Source organism: Centroberyx affinis, unplaced genomic scaffold (genome assembly GCF_046629955.1).
Source record: "Centroberyx affinis isolate AG114_WGS23_722 - 3 ecotype Tasmania unplaced genomic scaffold, CSIRO-AGI_Caff_v1 ptg008607l_1, whole genome shotgun sequence".
NCBI classification, from domain to species: Eukaryota; Metazoa; Chordata; class Actinopteri; order Beryciformes; family Berycidae; genus Centroberyx; species Centroberyx affinis.
In genome coordinates, this window is record NW_027284255.1 from 52,410 (window position 1) to 72,500 (window position 20,091).

The 20,091-nt window shown below is 45.3% G+C and overlaps 2 protein-coding genes across 2 annotated transcripts in view; one reads left to right on the plus strand and one right to left on the minus strand.

Annotated features, from left to right (window-relative positions):
• Window positions 1–531: 531 nt before the first annotated feature.
• Window positions 532–11,671, minus strand: f2 (coagulation factor II (thrombin)). Its single transcript, XM_071514385.1, has 15 exons — window positions 11,599–11,671; window positions 10,310–10,390; window positions 8,661–8,740; window positions 8,439–8,463; window positions 7,935–8,000; window positions 7,565–7,673; window positions 6,706–6,842; window positions 5,519–5,812; window positions 3,878–3,988; window positions 3,634–3,760; window positions 2,794–2,961; window positions 2,085–2,258; window positions 1,740–1,918; window positions 1,517–1,587; window positions 532–684 (listed from the first exon to the last, which is right to left on the minus strand). The coding sequence occupies exons 1-15, from the start codon at window positions 11,669–11,671 to the stop codon at window positions 532–534; spliced, it is 1,848 nt and encodes a 615-aa protein (XP_071370486.1).
• Window positions 11,672–19,837: 8,166 nt separating this feature from the next.
• Window positions 19,838–20,091, plus strand: part of fbxo3 (F-box protein 3) — a 6,674-nt gene continuing 6,420 nt past the window's right edge. Inside the window, exon 1 of the mRNA XM_071514386.1 lies at window positions 19,838–19,940. Coding sequence (XP_071370487.1) covers window positions 19,849–19,940 — 92 coding nt within the window. The 5' untranslated portion in view covers window positions 19,838–19,848. The remainder of the gene's footprint in view (window positions 19,941–20,091) is intronic.

Sequence of the window (20,091 nt, forward strand, 5' to 3'; positions counted from 1 at the left end):
TCTTGGACCCAAATCTGAGAATATTTTTATTGTCAGATTTGATTTTGTCCAGAACTCCATGACTGTCTGTATTGCAGGCAGAGAGATAACAGAGAAACTATAATCATAAAAGTAATTCTTCTACATTCTCTAATTGTATTCACTTCTTGTAAATGAAATAATGCTGAAGTTTAACAATAGATCAATTTGCTGGGGACCCCATGGAACCCCCTCAAGGACCCCTGGTGGTCCCCGGACCCCACATTGAGAACCACTGATATAAAGGAACTAAATCAGTGAACTGATCCTTTAACTGTGTGACTGGCTCCTGCCTCAGCTTGTGGAAACAGACCACAGATGTTCTCTGATGTTGAATCATGTTTTACCCTGAAGGAGCTCACAACCAGTTTCACCACAACACACATCAAGACCGATATCTGGAGATTTGAACTGTCAAACTTTATTACCATCATCTGGCTTGACAGGGAAAACAGAACATGATGTGTGTGTGTGTGGTGTGTGTGTGTGTGTGTGTGTGTGTGTGTGTGTGTGTTAGTCGTCGTCTCCTCCTGTGTGATCGATAATCTTCCTCATCCACCTCCTCATGCGGAACAGATGGGTGTAGAAGCCGAACTTTCCGTCTCGGTCGCAGCCTTCGCCCCACGACACGATGCCGATCTGATACCAGCGGCCATCCTCCGGGTTCTGATGGGCAATAAAATTCATAATTCTTATTAATAATAATTAATAATAATATTGTGATTATCCTCTGGGTTCTGGATAGATAATAATAATACAATAATTAACGATACCAGTGGTTATCCTCTGGGTTCTGCACACATGATGAGAATATTTAATAATAATAATAAACTAGTTAGTGATCTTTATTGGTTGCTATGGTAATTCTTGTGGTAACCAGGGGGCTAGTTAGCGATGTTGTTTATTTATATGCATGTAAACCAGAAAACATAAAAACTTTTTGAACAGTGTGCATCGCCATGGTAACTGCTGTCTAAAAGATATAATCCCATAGAGGGATTATGGCCCTAGACTCATCACTACAGAAGCGTATTGCATTCACCAAAGAAAAAGAAATCGGAGATGGTTCATAATTACGACATACTAAGTCATAATTATGAGAAAACGATCTTGTATTTATGAGATCTTTATCTTGTAATTACAAGATCCTTATCTCGTAACTATGAGATACGAGTAACCATCTCTTTGGCATTTTTCATTATTATTATGACATCAAACATTAATATGGGTGCTCATTTATTAAATTTGACAATTAAATACAAAGTAATTGGTTTGAAACAGTATTTCTACATGTTTAAAATCTTGCGCTTTTATTTTGAAGGCTAAACACCCAAACCGGAAGTATTATATAAAAAAAAAAAGTCGATTGACTGTGATTGGCTCATCTCACTCATCTCTCATGGTCCTGTGCTGTGTGGTAAACCCCGCCCATCTGGCTCCTACAGCAGAATGAACCAATCAGAGGCAGTCTTACTGACAGGAGGAAGATGATTCTCACCTTCATCACAAACGGTCCGCCGCTGTCTCCTTCACAGGCGTCGCCCCGCTGGCTATCATCCGGTTTATAACCTGCAATACACACACAGCCAGTCTGCACCGCGTACTACTACTAATAATACTACTAATAGTACTAGTAGTACTATTACTACTACTGCTACTACTACTGCTAATAATAATAATAATAATAATAATAATACTGCTACTGCTACTATTAACTTTACCAGCACAGAACATGTTGTCTGTGATCCTGATCGATGTGGAGGCGCGGCAGATGTCCTGCTCTACGATTGGTAGATGGATCTGCTGGAGGACTGTGGGTAAATTTCTAGTTGACGGGTTCCACGTTTCCTTCAGATTCCCCCAGCCAGTCACACGGCCCTTAAAGCCTTCCAGCATCAGCCTATTGGACGAAACAGCTGTCAGTCAACTCACCGGCCCCTCCCCCATCTGAAAGCTGAGTGAATCAGTATTTTCTGTTGTGTTTACCGTCTGAGTATTACAGTTTCTAGCACACTGGATCTGTGTGTGTGTGTGTGTGTGTGTGTGTGTGTGTGTGTGTGTCTTACCTCTTGGCGACCTTCTTGGACGGCAGGCAGATGGGGTGGATCTGGTCGGTGAATGTGATTGGTCGTCTCATGTGCAGCAGAGCGATGTCACGGTTCAGGTTTTCCTTCCAATTGTACTTTGGATGGACGATGATGTCATCGATCGCCACAATCTTCTCTGTGCCGCGTTCAAATCTGGAAAATAAAACCTCATTACATCAGACAGACAGACAGGCAGACAGACAGGCAGACAGACAGGCAGACAGACAGGCAGGCAGACAGACAGGCAGACAGGCAGACAGGCAGACAGACAGGCAGACAGGCAGACAGACAGACAGGCAGACAGACAGGCAGGCAGACAGACAGGCAGACAGACAGGCAGACAGGCAGACAGGCAGGCAGACAGACAGGCAGAGAGACAGACAGGCAGACAGACAGGCAGACAGACAGGCAGGCAGACAGACAGACAGACAGGCAGACAGACAGGCAGGCAGACAGACAGACAGACAGGCAGGCAGACAGACAGACAGACAGACAGACAGACAGGCAGAGAGACAGACAGGCAGACAGACAGGCAGACAGACAGACAGGCAGGCAGACAGGCAGAGAGACAGACAAAGGAGAGACAGACAGACAGACAGACAGACAGACAGACAGGCAGGCAGACAGACAGACAGACAGACAGGCAGACAGACAGACAGACAGACAGACAGACAGACAGCTGTCTCACTTAGCTCGGTTGTATTTTCCCAGTCGGACCAGGATGTCGTTGGAGGTGAAGTTCTTGTTCCATGGAGGATAGAGGATACAGTGAGCTGCAGTCAGGATCCACTGATCTGAGATCAGACTGGCTCCACACAGCAGCTCCTGGGGGGAGCGCTTGTACAGCATCACCTGCCTGGAAATATAATATACTGTAGATACCATACATACCATACAGTATATACAACATGTATATACTACAACACTCTCAACAGTCTGGATGTTCTGTTTCATTCTGATCTTCAGTCTTCTGCTGAAAGTCTTCAAATGAGTTTCTTAGTCAAATAGAAACAGTGAAGTTGATCCTCTGTATGAATTTCTTTCCAAAGCCTTTGTCTTTCCATCAAGGCAAAGAATCTAAAATATAAGATAGTTTGGATTTGTTTCACACTTTTTTGGTTGCTGCATAATTCCATTTGTGTTATTTCACATTTTGATGTCTGTAATATTATTCTAAAATGTGGAAAATAGTAAAAATAAAGAAAAATGTGGTGTGTCCAAACTTTTGACTGGTAGTGCAACACACACACACACACACACACACACACACACACACACACAAACATACACACACACACACACACACACACACACACACACACACACACACACACAAACATACACACACACACACACACACACACACACACACAAACATACACACACACACACACACACACACAGCAGCTCTACATCATCTGCCTGGAATATAACATATATATATAACATACAGTATATTTCCCGGTCACTGTGTATTGTATACAGTGTGGTTACCATGGCGACTGTGTGTTGTTTACGGTGTGGTTACCATGGCGCTGAGGCCTCCTCGGCGTCGTCGCCCCCGACGATGCGACTTCCTCTGTAGGAGTCCAGCAGCTCCTTCTCCTTGGCGTCCTGCTTCCCCAGCTTCTCAAACAGCGGCCGCTCTCCACACGCTGCAACACAACCGCTCAGTTAGTCGGTCGGTCGGCCGATCGCGGCGGGGCGGGGTTAAATGACGCGTGTAGCGACGGACCAATGAGAGGCCGTGTAGCGGCGGGGGCGGGGCTTACCCTGCTCTCCCTGTCCGAAGCTGCGGGGGGAGAAGAAGGTTTTCCTGGCAGAAGGCAGAACGGATCGCTCTCTGCCCCCCGAGTCTGTCGACAACCTGTCTAACGGATCATCTGACAGACAGACAGGCAGGGGAGAGACAGACAGACAGACAGGCAGAGGAGAGACAGACAGACAGGCAGGGGAGAGACAGACAGACAGGCAGGGAAGAGACAGACAGACAGACAGGCAGAGGAGAGACAGACAGACAGGCAGGGGAGAGACAGACAGACAGGCAGGGGAGAGACAGACGGACAGGCAGGCAGAGGAGAGACAGACAGACAGGCAGGGGAGAGACAGACAGACAGGCAGGGGAGAGACAGACAGACAGGCAGGCAGAGGAGAGACAGACAGACAGGCAGGCAGAGGAGAGACAGACAGACAGGCAGGGGAGAGACAGACAGACAGGCAGGGGAGAGACAGACAGACAGGCAGGCAGAGGAGAGACAGACAGACAGGCAGGGGAGAGACAGACAGACAGACAGGCAGAGGAGAGACAGACAGACAGGCAGGGGAGAGACAGACAGACAGGCAGGCAGAGGAGAGACAGACAGGCAGGGGAGAGACAGACAGGCAGACAGGGAGAGGAGAGACAGACAGGCAGGCAGGGAGAGGAGAGACAGACAGACAGACAGGCAGGGAGAGGAGAGACAGACAGGCAGACAGGCAGGGAGAGGAGAGACAGACAGGCAGGCAGGGAGAGGAGAGACAGACAGACAGACAGGCAGGGAGAGGAGAGACAGACAGACAGACAGGCAGGGAGAGGAAAGACAGACAGACAGACAGGCAGGGAGAGGAGAGACAGACAGACAGGCAGGCAGACAGGTAGATGTACAGATAGACATACACAAATATATATTCAGGTACCTATAAAATACATACAATGAGTACAATATAGAATACAAAGTATTTGTTTACCAGAGTACCATTTTATACTGAGTATACTGTTCTGAAGTAGCACTACTTGTACTTGTACTTGTACTAACCCTAACACAACACAGTACTACCACTAACACAACACAGTACTACCACTGTAGTAATTACCAGAGTACTATTCTATAACAATTTCTACTTTTACCAGAGTACTATTCTATCAGTATTCTATCAGCATTACTATTACCAGGGTACTATTCTGCAGTGGTACTACAACTCGTAGTACAGTAGTAGTGCTCACCACACAGTACTAACACTCTGCTAATTAGCAGAGTACTATTCTACAGTAGTACCACTACTTGTAGAATAATAGTAGTACTCACCACACAGTACTAACACAAATACCAGAGTACTATACTGCAGTACAGCAGTAGTACTCACCACACAGTACTAACACAAATACCAGAGTACTATACTGCAGTACAGCAGTAGTACTCACCACACAGTACTAACACAAATACCAGAGTACTATACTGCAGTACAGCAGTAGTACTCACCACACAGTACTAACACAAATACCAGAGTACTATACTGCAGTACAGCAGTAGTACTCACCACACAGTACTAACACAAATACCAGAGTACTATACTGCAGTACAGCAGTAGTACTCACCACACAGTACTAACACAAATACCAGAGTACTATACTGCAGTACAGCAGTAGTACTCACCACACAGCTGCAGGTCGCAGTAGTCGATGGTCACGTTTCCGGAAACTTCCACGTAGCACCACGGCCCCTCGTCGTCGTCGTCAGGGTTACGACACTTGTTGCCCGGCAGCTTGACCTCCGGGATGAACTCCTTCCCCCGGCTGAGGGCCGTCGCCCGCGGCGACGACCAGGCCAAACAGGTGTGGCCTCCCAGGGTGACGGACAGGTCGCCGCTGTAGTCTACGCCGTGATTGGTTAAACACGCACCGGTTCTGACTGCCCTAGGGGCCAAAGTGGGCGGGACAAAGACCTCACCTGGAGAGAGAGAGACAAAGAGAGAGAGACACAGAGAGAGAGAGAGAGAGAGACACAGAGAGAGAGAGGGAGAGGGACACAGAGAGAGAGACACAGAGAGAGAGGGAGAGACAGAGAGAGAGAGAGAGAGACAAAAGAGAGAGAGACACAGAGAGAGAGGGAGAGACAGAGAGAGGGAGAGACAGAGAGAGAGAGAGAGAGAGACAGAGGGAGAGACAAAGAGAGAGAGACACAGAGAGAGGGAGAGACAGAGAGAGAGGGAGAGACAAAGAGAGAGAGACAGAGAAAGAGAGACACAGAGAGAGAGGGAGAGGGAGAGGGAGAGAGAGAGACACAGAGAGAGAGGGAGAGACAGAGAGAGAGAGAGACACAGAGAGAGAGAGACACAGAGAGAGAGGGAGAGACAGAGAGAGAGAGAGAGACACAGAGAGAGAGAGACACAGAGAGAGAGAGAGAGACAGAGAGAAAGAGAGAGAGACAGAGAGAGAGGGAGAGACAGAGAGAGAGAGAGACACAGAGAGAGAGAGAGACAGAGGGAGAGAGAGAGAGAGAGACACAGAGAGAGAGGGAGAGACAGAGAGAGAGAGAGACACAGAGAGAGAGAGACACAGAGAGAGAGGGAGAGACAGAGAGAGAGAGAGAGACACAGAGAGAGAGAGACACAGAGAGAGAGAGAGAGACAGAGAGAAAGAGAGAGAGACAGAGAGAGAGGGAGAGACAGAGAGAGAGAGAGACACAGAGAGAGAGACAGAGGGAGAGAGAGAGACAGACAGAGTTAGTGCCTCATCTCGGCACCCTGCAGGTCTCTTTCTGACCAGTAGGGAATGTTAGCAGTAGTAGTAGTAGTAGTACTAATATTTGCAGTAGTATTCGCAGTATTAGTAAGTACTCACCACACTTGGGAACCCTGCAGCTCTCCTTCTGCACCGTCGGGTCTCTGGTGAAGCACCAGGGTCCGTCTGGTCCACCGGACGGGTTCCTACAGAAGTTCTCCTGCAGAACGCTGTCTGGCTCCGACGCATTATACTCCCTACAGACAGACAGGTGGAGAGACAGACAGACAGGTGGAGAGACAGACAGACAGGTGGAGAGACAGACAGACAGGTGGAGAGACAGACAGACAGACAGACAGACAGGTGGAGAGACAGACAGACAGGTGGAGAGACAGACAGACAGACAGACAGACAGACAGGCGAAGAGACAGACATACAGACAGGTAGAGAGAGAGGTAGATTTGTTGTTGTTGTTGTTTACTTAGCCATACCTTAGTATTATGGGATGTGGGAAGCTGTAGTCAGTCAGTCATTAGTAATTAGTTTATATCACTGCTCATCACGTCTCAGGTTCAGGTCTCTGACCTGGAAACAGATGTTTTAAGAAGAGCTTTGTCCCCTCTGCTATCAAGGCTCTGAACCGCTGAATGTTATGTGTGTTATATGTATATATATATATATATGTATTTATGTATTTATGTACTTATGTATCTGTGTATTCATGTATTTATGTATTTATGTATTTATGTAGTTATGTATCTGTGTATTTATGTCAGGCCTGCAAAGCTGTGAAAACACATTTCCATTTGAGGGACAATAAAGTATTGTATTGTATGAGTGGCTCTGTCTGCTAGTCAGTCAGTCAGTCAGTCAGTTAGTTACTTAATTAGTTACTCAGTTATTTAATTAGTTCCTCATGTTGTGGGAAGCTGCAGTTCATCATTTTGTCAGTAAACCAGCTAGCTAGCTAGTTAGTTACCTTATTATGGGATGTGGGAAGTTGCTTTTCCAGAACTGACACTCTTTCCCTGATTTTGTGATGTTGACGTTTCCTGCATAGTTCAGACCGTTACCAGCTACACAATGACCTGCACACACACACACACACACACACACACACACACACACACACACACACACACACACACACACACACCAGAAACACAATGTATTAAAGCACACCAGTGCAGACTGATGATATTCTACTTTTATATATTCTACCATTCTAATGTATATTTTCATATTCTTTTAATGTCTATACAAATAGCTATTTATTATAATCATTTACTAGAATAAAATAGAATAGAATAGAATAGAATAGAATAGAATAGCGGTGTCTGTTTCTTTACCTTCTATACACTCTCTGACCATGTTGATGTTGTCTTGTGTTCTCAGCAACTTAGTGCCATCACAGGCTGGAGAGACAGACAGGCAGACAGACAGGTAAACAGACAGACAGGCAGACAGACAGGTAAACAGTCAGACAGGCAGACAGACAGGTAAATAGACAGACAGGCAGCAGACAGACAGTGTAATTGTATATTTGTAGACTATTGTGGACTTTGTTCATGTTTACTGCTGCTTGTGAAATACACTGAATGTGAAATACACTAACCAAAGTAGACAAACTAAACCAGACAGATGACAGTATTTAACAGTAATCAATGAAATAACCCTGGACTGGACTTTAAAAGCATTTAAATAAAATTACAGTGTATGAGGAGCTGCTGACGTAAACATGAGAGGCACCTGAGTAATTAACAAAGTAAATAACTGACTCACTGACTGACTGACTGACTGACTGACTGACAGAGAGACACTGACTGACTGACTGGTTAACCAGCAGTACTTACCCAGGTAATTTGTCCAGAAGGTTTCCTGGAAGGAACAGAGTTTTCTGGTTAGATTTTAAACCACTGGTACTACTATTAACTACTACTGGTACTACTTTTACTACTACTACTACTGCTACTACTACTACTATTACGACTCCTGCTGCAGATTTGATGTTTCTTAGGCAGTAGAATAGAGTAGATAGTAATGGAATAAAGTAGAACAGAGCAGAGTAGTCGTACTGTTTTGTCCGTCTGTTCGAACACTTCTCTGGCTTCTTCATGGTCACAGATCTCCTCAACACACTCTCTCTCCAGGTTCCCTGTGAGGGGAGAGCACAGTGAAATACACAACAACATGTCAACAACAACAACACACACCAAGATGTCAACAACAACACACACCAAGATGTCAACAACAACACACACCAACATGTCAACAACAACACACACCAACATGTCAACAACAACAACAAACACCAAGATGTCAACAACAACAACACACACCAACATGTCAACAACAACAACACACACCAAGATGTCAACAACAACAACACACACCAAGATGTCAACAACAACACACACCAACATGTCAACAACAACAACACACACCAACATGTCAAAGACAACAACACACACCAACATGTCAACAACAACAACACACACCAACATGTCAAAGACAACAACACACACCAACATGTCAACAACAACACACACCAAATGTCAACAACAACACACACCAACATGTCAAAGACAACAACACACACCATCATGTCAACAACACACACCAAATGTCAACGACAACAACACACACCAACATGTCAAAGACAACAACACACACCAACATGTCAACGACAACAACACACACCAACATGTCAACAACAACACACACCAACATGTCAACGACAACAACACACACCAACATGTCAACAACAACACACACCAACATGTCAACGACAACAACACACACCAACATGTCAAAGACAACAACACACACCAACATGTCAACAACAACACACACCAACATGTCAACAACACACACCAAATGTCAACGACAACAACACACACCAACATGTCAAAGACAACAACACACACCATCATGTCAACAACACACACCAAATGTCAACGACAACAACACACACCAACATGTCAAAGACAACAACACACACCAACATGTCAACGACAACAACACACACCAACATGTCAACAACAACACACACGAAATGTCAACGACAACAACACACACCAACATGTCAAAGACAACAACACACACCAACATGTCAACAACAACACACACCAACATGTCAACAACACACACCAAATGTCAACAACAACAACACACACCAACATGTCAACAACAACACATAACAACATGTCAACAACAACACACACCAACATGTCAACAACAACACATAACAACATGTTAACAACAACACACACCAACATGTCAACAACAACACACCAACATGTCAACAACAACACATAACAACATGTCAACAACAACACACACCAACATGTCAACAACAACACATAACAACATGTCAACAACAACACACACACCATGTCAACAACAACACATAACAACATGTTAACAACAACACACACCAACATGTCAACAACAACACATAACAACATGTTAACAACAACACACACCAACATGTCAACAACAAAACACACCAACATGTCAACAACAAAACACACCAACATGTTAACAACAACACACACCAACATGTCAACAACAACACATAACAACATGTCAACAACAACACATGTCAAGAAGTGTCAAAAGGTGACAAACATTAAATGTGATTTCCTTGGCAGTGACAATGTTGTTCAATCAATCAATCGATCAATAGATCAATAAATGAATCAACCTTTCAATCAATACCTACCTGCTTTCACCTCCTCAAACAGCTGATTTGCTCGTCGGTTTCGCACCAAAACCTGTGAGGCCGACTGGCTGTCAAGGAAAACTACAGACAGACAAACAGGTAAACAGACAGACAGGTACACAGGCAGGCAGACAGGCAGACAGGCAGGCAGACAGGTCCATGTCCAATGACAGTGATACATTATGTTAGTGTTTGCTTATGTTTACATTTTCACTCTTTGATTAACATTTATCTGTCACCCATTTTTGTTTGTAATAAATGAATTAAAATGTTCTCCTTATTCTGCCACTGCAGTAGGAATTAGCATAATGCCACTTGATTTCTCAGATGAAACAGCCACTGAAAAACCACTTTGGTTCCCGGTTCCATTTGGTTTTTTATGGTGTTCCACAAGGGTCAATTTTAGACTCTATTTTTCTCCATTACATGCTTCCGCTTAGGGAAATCAACCACAAACATAATATTCTCTTTCGCTACTATGCAGATGACACTCGTACATACAAAATTAAAGTTGCACACTCTAATCATTTCTTTTAGTTTTGTGGTTTACTGACTCCACCAAACATTTTCGGCTGCATGGCCTTCATCAAGGTGACGCAGAGGAAATAGAATTACCCCCTTATATGTTCCTGTACGAGGTCAGAGGTCACAGGTCACACAGTACAAACATTCCGTGATCCATTCCATGAATTGTAGCAGCTCTTCACTGGCTGCCCATTAGTTTTACGATTGATTTTAAGATTTTACTGATAACTTCTAAGGCAGAGCGAGGTCTGGACCCCAGCTACATATCAGACCTTTTAACCCCTTATGAACCGGAGGCCTGCTGGTTGTTCCAGGACTCGGCTGGGAACTAAAGGTGACCAAGCCTTTGCTGTTAGAGCTCAAAGCTTTGGATCGTCCTGCTGGAGGAACTCCGGCTGGCCAGATCAGTTTCATCTTTTAAAGCACTTCTCGAAGTACACTTGTACATAAAAGCCTTTTTATAATGTTCTTTTATGTCCTATTTTATCCCTGTTCGTAACCCTGTCTGTCTGTTTCTATGTCATTGTATTTTATTTTGTCTTTATTCCCATGTCTGGTTTCCTTTTTATCTACTCTGGTTTCCTGTTCTTTGTACTCTGCTTTTGTAGTTATTTATTTTATTTTTGGAAAGCACATTGTAACAATTACTTAGAAAAGTGCTATATAAATAAATTATCATTACTATTATTACTACTACTACTGCTACTGCTACTGCTATTACTGCTTTTAGTACTATTAATAATAAAAATGATAATGTTCCTTACCATGGTTAGCCAGGCAGGTCTGCAGTAGGAACAGCAGTAGAACAGCAGCTGGTTTAGATGTTGGTTCCACCATGATCCAAACCTCCAACCAGAACCTCAAAACCTCAGAACCAGTAGACTCCCTGTGCTGTCTGTCTCTCTGTCCTCTATCTGTCCCCTACCATCTCTCTCTCTCTCTCTCTCTCTCTCTCTCTCTCTCTCTCTCTTTCTCTCTCTCTCTCTCTCTCTCTCTCTCTCTGTCCAGGGTAATATTGACAAACAGGTCAAAGTATGAGTGAGTCAGACTGAATCGTCTGACATGTTTAAAGTGAATCCCCAATATGTTTACCTTGACCCAGCAAGCTCCAGCCAGGACAACACAGAGACAGACAGACTCCTGACTGGACTGCACTGGTGGAGTACATATACTGTAAAGAGTACAGATAATGTATGCAGTACATACAACATACTGTGTGGACTACATACGTACAGTGTATTGTTACAGTCATTTACTTTCTTATCTCATTGTCATTTTATTTTTTTGTCTCTGTCTCTGTCTCACTGTCTCTGTCACACTGTCTGTCACACTGTCTCTGTCTCACTGTCACACTGTCTCTGTCACACTGTTACACTGTCTCTGTCTCACTGTCACACTGTCTCTGTCACACTGTTACACTGTCTCTGTCACACTGTCTGTCACACTGTCACACTGTCTGTCACACTGTCTCTGTCACACTGTCTCTGTCTTACTGTCACACTGTAACACTGTCTCTGTCTCACTGTCTCTGTCACACTGTCTCTGTCACGCTGTCTCTGTCTCACTGTCTCTGTCTCACTTTCTCTGTCACACTGTCTCTGTCACACTGTCTCTGTCTTACTGTCACACTGTAACACTGTCTCTGTCACAATGTCTCTGTCACACTGTCTCTGTCTCACTGTCTGTCACACTGTCACACTGTCTGTCACACTGTCTCTGTCACACTGTCTCTGTCTTACTGTCACACTGTAACACTGTCTCTGTCTCACTGTCTCTGTCACACTGTCTCTGTCACGCTGTCTCTGTCTCACTGTCTCTGTCACAATGTCTCTGTCACACTGTCTCTGTCACACTTTCTCTGTCACACTGTCTCTGTCTCACTGTCTCTGTCACACTGTCTCTGTCACACTTTCTCTGTCACACTGTCTCTGTCTCACTGTCTCTGTCTCACTGTCTCTGTCACACTGTCTCTGTCACACTGTCTCTGTCACACTTTCTCTGTCTCACTGTCTCTGTCTCACTGTCTCTGTCACACTGTCTCTGTCTCACTGTCTCTGTCTCACTGTCTCTGTCACACTGTCTCTGTCTCACTGTCTCTGTCACACTTTCTCTGTCTCACTGTCTCTGTCACACTGTCTCTGTCTCACTGTCTCTGTCACACTGTCTCTGTCTCACTGTCTCTGTCTCACTGTCTGTCACACTGTCTCTGTCACACCGTCTCTGTCACACCGTGTCTGTCACACTGTCTCTGTCACACGTCTCTGTCACATTGTCTGTCACACTGTCTCTGTCACACTGTCTCTGTCTCACTGTCACACTGTCACATTGTCTGTCACACTGTCTCTGTCACACTGTCTCTGTCTCACTGTCACACTGTCACACTGTCTCTGTCACACTGTCTCTGTCACACTGTCTCCGTCACACTGTCTCTGTCACACTGTCTCTGTCTCACTGTCTCTGTCACACCGTCTCTGTCACACTGTCTCTGTCACACCGTCTCTGTCACACTGTCTGTCACACTGTCTCTGTCACACTGTCTCTGTCTCACTGTCTCTGTCACACTGTCTCTGTCTCACTGTCTCTGTCACACTGTCTCTGTCTCACTGTCACACTGTCTCTGTCTCACTGTCTCTGTCACACTGTCTGTCACACTGTCTGTCACACTGTCTCTGTCTCACTGTCACACTGTCTCTGTCACACTGTCACACTGTCTGTCACACTGTCTGTCATACTGTCTCTGTCACACTGTCTCTGTCTTACTGTCACACTGTAACACTGTCTCTGTCACAATGTCTCTGTCACACTGTCTCTGTCTCACTGTCTCTGTCACACTTTCACTGTCACACTGTCTCTGTCTCACTGTCTCTGTCACGCTGTCTCTGTCACACTTTCTCTGTCACACTGTCTGTCACACTGTCTCTGTCACGCTGTCTCTGTCTTACTGTCACACTGTAACACTGTCTCTGTCTCACTGTCTCTGTCACACTTTCACTGTCACACTGTCTCTGTCTCACTGTCTCTGTCACAATGTCTCTGTCACACTGTCTCTGTCTCACTGTCTCTGTCTCACTGTCTCTGTCACACTTTCTCTGTCTCACTGTCTCTGTCTCAATGTCTCTGTCACACTGTCTCTGTCTCACTGTCTCTGTCACACTTTCTCTGTCACACTTTCTCTGTCTCACTGTCTCTGTCTCACTGTCTCTGTCACACTGTCTCTGTCACACTTTCTCTGTCACACTGTCTGTCACACTGTCTCTGTCACGCTGTCTCTGTCTTACTGTCACACTGTAACACTGTCTCTGTCTCACTGTCTCTGTCACACTTTCACTGTCACACTGTCTCTGTCTCACTGTCTCTGTCACACTGTCTCTGTCTCACTGTCTCTGTCTCACTGTCTCTGTCACACTTTCTCTGTCTCACTGTCTCTGTCTCAATGTCTCTGTCACACTGTCTCTGTCTCACTGTCTCTGTCACACTTTCTCTGTCACACTTTCTCTGTCTCACTGTCTCTGTCACACTGTCTCTGTCACACTGTCTTTGTCACACTGTCTCTGTCACACTGTCTCTGTCTTACTGTCACACTGTCACACTGTCTCTGTCTCACTGTCTCTGTCACACTGTCTCTGTCACACTGTCTGTCACACTGTCTCTGTCACACCGTCTCTGTCACACCGTGTCTGTCACACTGTCTCTGTCACACTGTCTCTGTCACACTGTCTCTGTCACACTGTCTTTGTCACACTGTCTCTGTCACACTGTCTCTGTCTTACTGTCACACTGTCACACTGTCTCTGTCACACTGTCTCTGTCTCACTGTCTCTGTCACACTGTCTCTGTCACACTGTCTCTGTCACACCGTCTCTGTCACACCGTGTCTGTCACACTGTCTCTGTCACACCGTCTCTGTCACACCGTGTCTGTCACACTGTCTTTGTCACACCGTCTCTGTCACACTGTCTGTCACACTGTCTCTGTCACACTGTCTCTGTCTCACTGTCACACTGTCACACTGTCTCTGTAACACTGTCTCTGTCTCACTGTCTCTGTCACACTTTCACTGTCACACTGTCTCTGTCTCACTGTCTCTGTCACAATGTCTCTGTCACACTGTCTCTGTCTCACTGTCTCTGTCTCACTGTCTCTGTCACACTGTCTCTGTCTCAATGTCTCTGTCACACTGTCTCTGTCTCACTGTCTCTGTCACACTTTCTCTGTCACACTTTCTCTGTCTCACTGTCTCTGTCACACTGTCTCTGTCTCACTGTCTCTGTCACACTGTCTCTGTCTTACTGTCACACTGTCACACTTTCACTGTCACACTGTCTCTGTCTCACTGTCTCTGTCACAATGTCTCTGTCACACTGTCTCTGTCTCACTGTCTCTGTCTCACTGTCTCTGTCACACTGTCTCTGTCTCAATGTCTCTGTCTCACTGTCTCTGTCACACTGTCTCTGTCACACTTTCTCTGTCACACTGTCTGTCACACTGTCTCTGTCACGCTGTCTCTGTCTTACTGTCACACTGTAACACTGTCTCTGTCTCACTGTCTCTGTCACACTTTCACTGTCACACTGTCTCTGTCTCACTGTCTCTGTCACAATGTCTCTGTCACACTGTCTCTGTCTCACTGTCTCTGTCTCACTGTCTCTGTCACACTGTCTCTGTCTCAATGTCTCTGTCACACTGTCTCTGTCTCACTGTCTCTGTCACACTTTCTCTGTCACACTTTCTCTGTCTCACTGTCTCTGTCACACTGTCTCTGTCTCACTGTCTCTGTCACAATGTCTCTGTCACACTGTCTCTGTCTCACTGTCTCTGTCTCACTGTCTCTGTCACACTGTCTCTGTCTCAATGTCTCTGTCACACTGTCTCTGTCTCACTGTCTCTGTCACACTTTCGCTGTCACACTTTCTCTGTCTCACTGTCTCTGTCACACTGTCTCTGTCTCACTGTCTCTGTCACACTGTCTCTGTCTTACTGTCACACTGTCACACTTTCACTGTCACACTGTCTCTGTCTCACTGTCTCTGTCACAATGTCTCTGTCACACTGTCTCTGTCTCACTGTCTCTGTCTCACTGTCTCTGTCACACTGTCTCTGTCTCAATGTCTCTGTCACACTGTCTCTGTCTCACTGTCTCTGTCACACTTTCTCTGTCACACTTTCTCTGTCTCACTGTCTCTGTCACACTGTCTCTGTCTCACTGTCTCTGTCACACTGTCTCTGTCTTACTGTCACACTGTCACACTGTCTCTGTCACACTGTCTCTGTCACACTGTCTGTCACACTGTCTCTGTCACACTGTCTCTGTCACACCGTCTCTGTCTCACTGTCACACTGTCACACTGTCTCTGTCACACTGTCTCTGTCATACTGTCTCTGTCTCACTGTCTCTGTCTCACTGTCTCTGTCACACTGTCTCTGTCACACTGTCTCTGTCTCACTGTCTCTGTCACACTGTCTCTGTCACACTGTCTGTCACACTGTCTCTGTCACACTGTCTCTGTCACACTGTCTCTGTCACACCGTCTCTGTCTCACTGTCACACTGTCACACTGTCTCTGTCACACTGTCTGTCACACTGTCTCTGTCACACTGTCTCTGTCTCACTGTCACACTGTCACACTGTCTCTGTCACACTGTCTCTGTCATACTGTCTCTGTCTCACTGTCTCTGTCTCACTGTCTCCGTCACACTGTCTCTGTCTCACTGTCTCTGTCACACTGTCTCTGTCACACTGTCTCTGTCACACTGTCTCTGTCTCACTGTCTCTGTCACACTTTCTCTGTCACACTGCCTGTCACACTGTCTCTGTCACGCTGTCTCTGTCTTACTGTCACACTGTAACACTGTCTCTGTCACAATGTCTCTGTCTCACTGTCTCTGTCACACTTTCTCTGTCACACTGTCTCTGTCTCACTGTCTCTGTCTCACTGTCTCTGTCACACTTTCTCTGTCTCACTGTCTCTGTCACACTGTCTCTGTCTCACTGTCTCTGTCACACTGTCTCTGTCTCACTGTCTCTGTCTCACTGTCTGTCACACTGTCTCTGTCACACTGTCTCTGTCACACCGTCTCTGTCACATTGTCTGTCACACTGTCTCTGTCTCACTGTCTCTGTCACACCGTCTCTGTCACACTGTCTGTCACACTGTCTCTGTCACACTGTCTGTCACACTGTCTCTGTCACACTGTCTCTGTCTCACTGTCTCTGTCACACTGTCTCTGTCTCACTGTCTCTGTCACACTGTCTCTGTCTCACTGTCACACTGTCTCTGTCTCACTGTCTCTGTCACACTGTCTGTCACACTGTCACACTGTCTCTGTCTCACTGTCACACTGTCTCTGTCACACTGTTACACTGTCTCTGTCACACTGTCTGTCACACTGTCACACTGTCTGTCATACTGTCTCTGTCACACTGTCTCTGTCTTACTGTCACACTGTAACACTGTCTCTGTCTCACTGTCTCTGTCACACTGTCTCTGTCTCACTGTCTCTGTCTCACTGTCTCTGTCTTACTGTCTCTGTCACACTGTCTCACTGTCACGCTGTCATGGTCACACTGTGATCATGGGCTATATTAACCAAATTAAATTGAACTTGAAAATAAAAAGAATAACAAAATAAAAGACTACAGAATATTGAATACTGCTGCAGATTAAATTTGGTGCGTCAGAGTTTCTATTGATTCAGCCTCTGTCTAGCTCAGCTCAAATCAGACCAAATATTTACCTCCAGATACTAAGGAACACGGTTTGGTTAAAGTCCGGCACCAGAGCCATACACGCACAGAGTCTGGCCAGGTTGTACCAGAGCCATACACGCACAGAGTCTGGCCAGGTTGTACCAGAGCCATACACGCACAGAGTCTGGCCAGGTTGTACCAGAGCCATACACGCACAGAGTCTGGCCAGGTTGTACCAGAGCTGAAAACCTCAGTAGCCAAACTCTTTTTCATATTGTCTGTCTCACGGTGTCAGCCTTGTTCTCATTAGTTGTTCTTTTCTGGCAGTTCAGCATAAAGTACAGGGAGACGGAAGTGTAGGCTGGAGCCTCCTGTGGTTGACTAGCGGCTAAGTGGCTAACACAATTTTCCACTGTAAAGTATTCTGTCTTCAGCAACTTAGTAAAGCAACAAATTGAGTTGAGATTCACCTCTCGCTCTACGCAGCATGCGCTATTAGACAATTCGTAGGTTTCTGTTATTTTAGGACATAGAAACTTCCAGAAAAGACTTTGTACTGATGCAGAACTGCAACAGACTGAAGCAGCTGATCCTCCAGCAGCAGCAGACTGTCTCAGCAGGTTTTCACCTGTTCAGAGTCAGTCTGGATTCACTAAAGTCTGAGTTGAGCCTCAGACTGAGGACATTTTGTCTCTGTGGCTGTGAAGCTGCAGCTACTGGAGCTTGTTCCCTTTGCAAGAGAAGGAACAGTCAAACTACCTAAAAGCATGCTGGGTAATGTAGTTCAGTATAATTGTATGTTGTACATTGTTCATGTAAATGACACTGAATGGATTTTTGAGATGTGCTGATGCTTCCTACAACATATTTCAAAATCAAAGCCATATGCTTTTTAGATTGCTGATATGAAGGAACCTCCCATACACTGATACTAGTACTACTACTACTACTACTAATGCTACTACTACTAGTACTAGTACTACTCATGGTAAATCTGTGTGTCTGTACAAATGTTTCAGTTTTCTCAGCTGGCTTTGAGTGTTGAAATTAGACAAACAGAGACAAGGTACAACCTGCCCACACAATCAATATATGTACACAACACGCACACACACACACACACACACACACACACACACACACACACACACACACACACACACACACACATACGGCTCACCTGCTTCATCAGAGCAGAGTATTTGAAACACAACACACTTGCCCTTAAGATGGTCTAATAATTAATAACAATAATAATAATGATAAGCAGTAACTGAGTAACTGTACTAGTAACACCAGTAGTAGAAGTAGTAGTTTCAGTAGTAGTAGTACTGCTTTCCTCTGAGGTTTGTGTTTGAATATGAGACTTTGTCTCCCTCTACTGGCTGGTTTGCAGTACTAGCAACAGCAGGTAGAACTTGGAGGATCTTTGCTGTTACAGAGTGACACTGTTAATACTTTTACTCTTCTACCAGAGTATTTTACTGCAGTACTACACTGTCACAATATTAGTACCATGACTGAAGTAAAAGACTGGTGTGGCTCTTATTATTAATTATATTGCTGAGAAAATGTATATGGCTCTGGGTTAGTGTGTGTGTGTGTGTGTGTGTGTGTGTGTGTGTGTGTGTGTGTGCGTTCGTGTGTGTGTGTGTGTGTGTGTGTGTGTGTGTGTGTGTGTGTGTGTCTCTCCTGCCTGCAGGGTTTCTTGTTGCATGTTGACAAACAGACAGACACAAGGGGGCGTGGTTAGAGACGTTTGTTCTTTATCCCGGTACCTCCAGCAGGGGCGGAGCAGGTTTTCAGCTGGGTGCGCTCGATTTTCAGAGTTTTACTGAAGGTGCGGTGTGATGGATGAGACGCTTCAGAACTGAAGAAAACTGCTGTTCTATTGTTTGTCGACATTACTGTTATTATTATTATAACATCTGTAGATCTGATATATTTAATGTGAATTTAGACAACTTGCATATCTCATCGTATCATATCTTATCTCACCCTGCATACATATAAATCCATAGACAGTCATGCTGTGACCCTCGATCTGCTCTGGTCCTATTGATTTCCTGGTCATGGCTTTATCCTATTGACCCAATTTCCCATTTTAATTTAAAAAATCATTAGTCTAATCTAAAGTAATCTAATCTAATCTAATTATTAACGTCTGTTTATCTTGCCCTTGTCAGTTCTTTACGTCTTCTTTGTTTGCAGCAGCTGAACTCCAGAATATTTTATTACAACGTATGACCCGCCCCGGCTCAGCCCCAGTCAAACCCCTCCGGCCCCGCGGGTCAGCAAAACGAACGCACCCAGAGTGTTGCCAACAATGGCAGCGTCCATGGAGTTACGGCTGGATAATCTTCCTTCAGACCCGCTGCTGCTCATCTTCTCCTTCCTGGACTTCAGAGACCTGCTGCAGTGAGTGTCAGTCTGCTGTGTGTCGGTCTGCTGTGTGTCGGTCTGCAGGAGGAAACCCGGCAGGAGCAGTTCAGCTTCACAGGAGGAGAGCAGAGTAAACAAGTTGCATAAGCGAGCAAGCTAACCTTACCTAACCGGCGGCTAACAACAA

What these genes read in the sequence shown, in the direction of transcription:
- f2 (XM_071514385.1), bottom strand. Translation starts at nt 11,671, where the DNA reads ATGGTGGAACCAACATCTAAACCAGCTGCTGTTCTACTGCTGTTCCTA. An exon ending in AGACAACATGTTCTGTGCTG is followed by an intron (nt 1,588 to 1,739) that starts GTAAAGTTAATA and finishes TGTGTATTGCAG; the next exon opens with GTTATAAACCGGATGATAGC. An exon ending in GCGGACCGTTTGTGATGAAG is followed by an intron (nt 685 to 1,516) that starts GTGAGAATCATC and finishes ATTGCCCATCAG; the next exon opens with AACCCGGAGGATGGCCGCTG.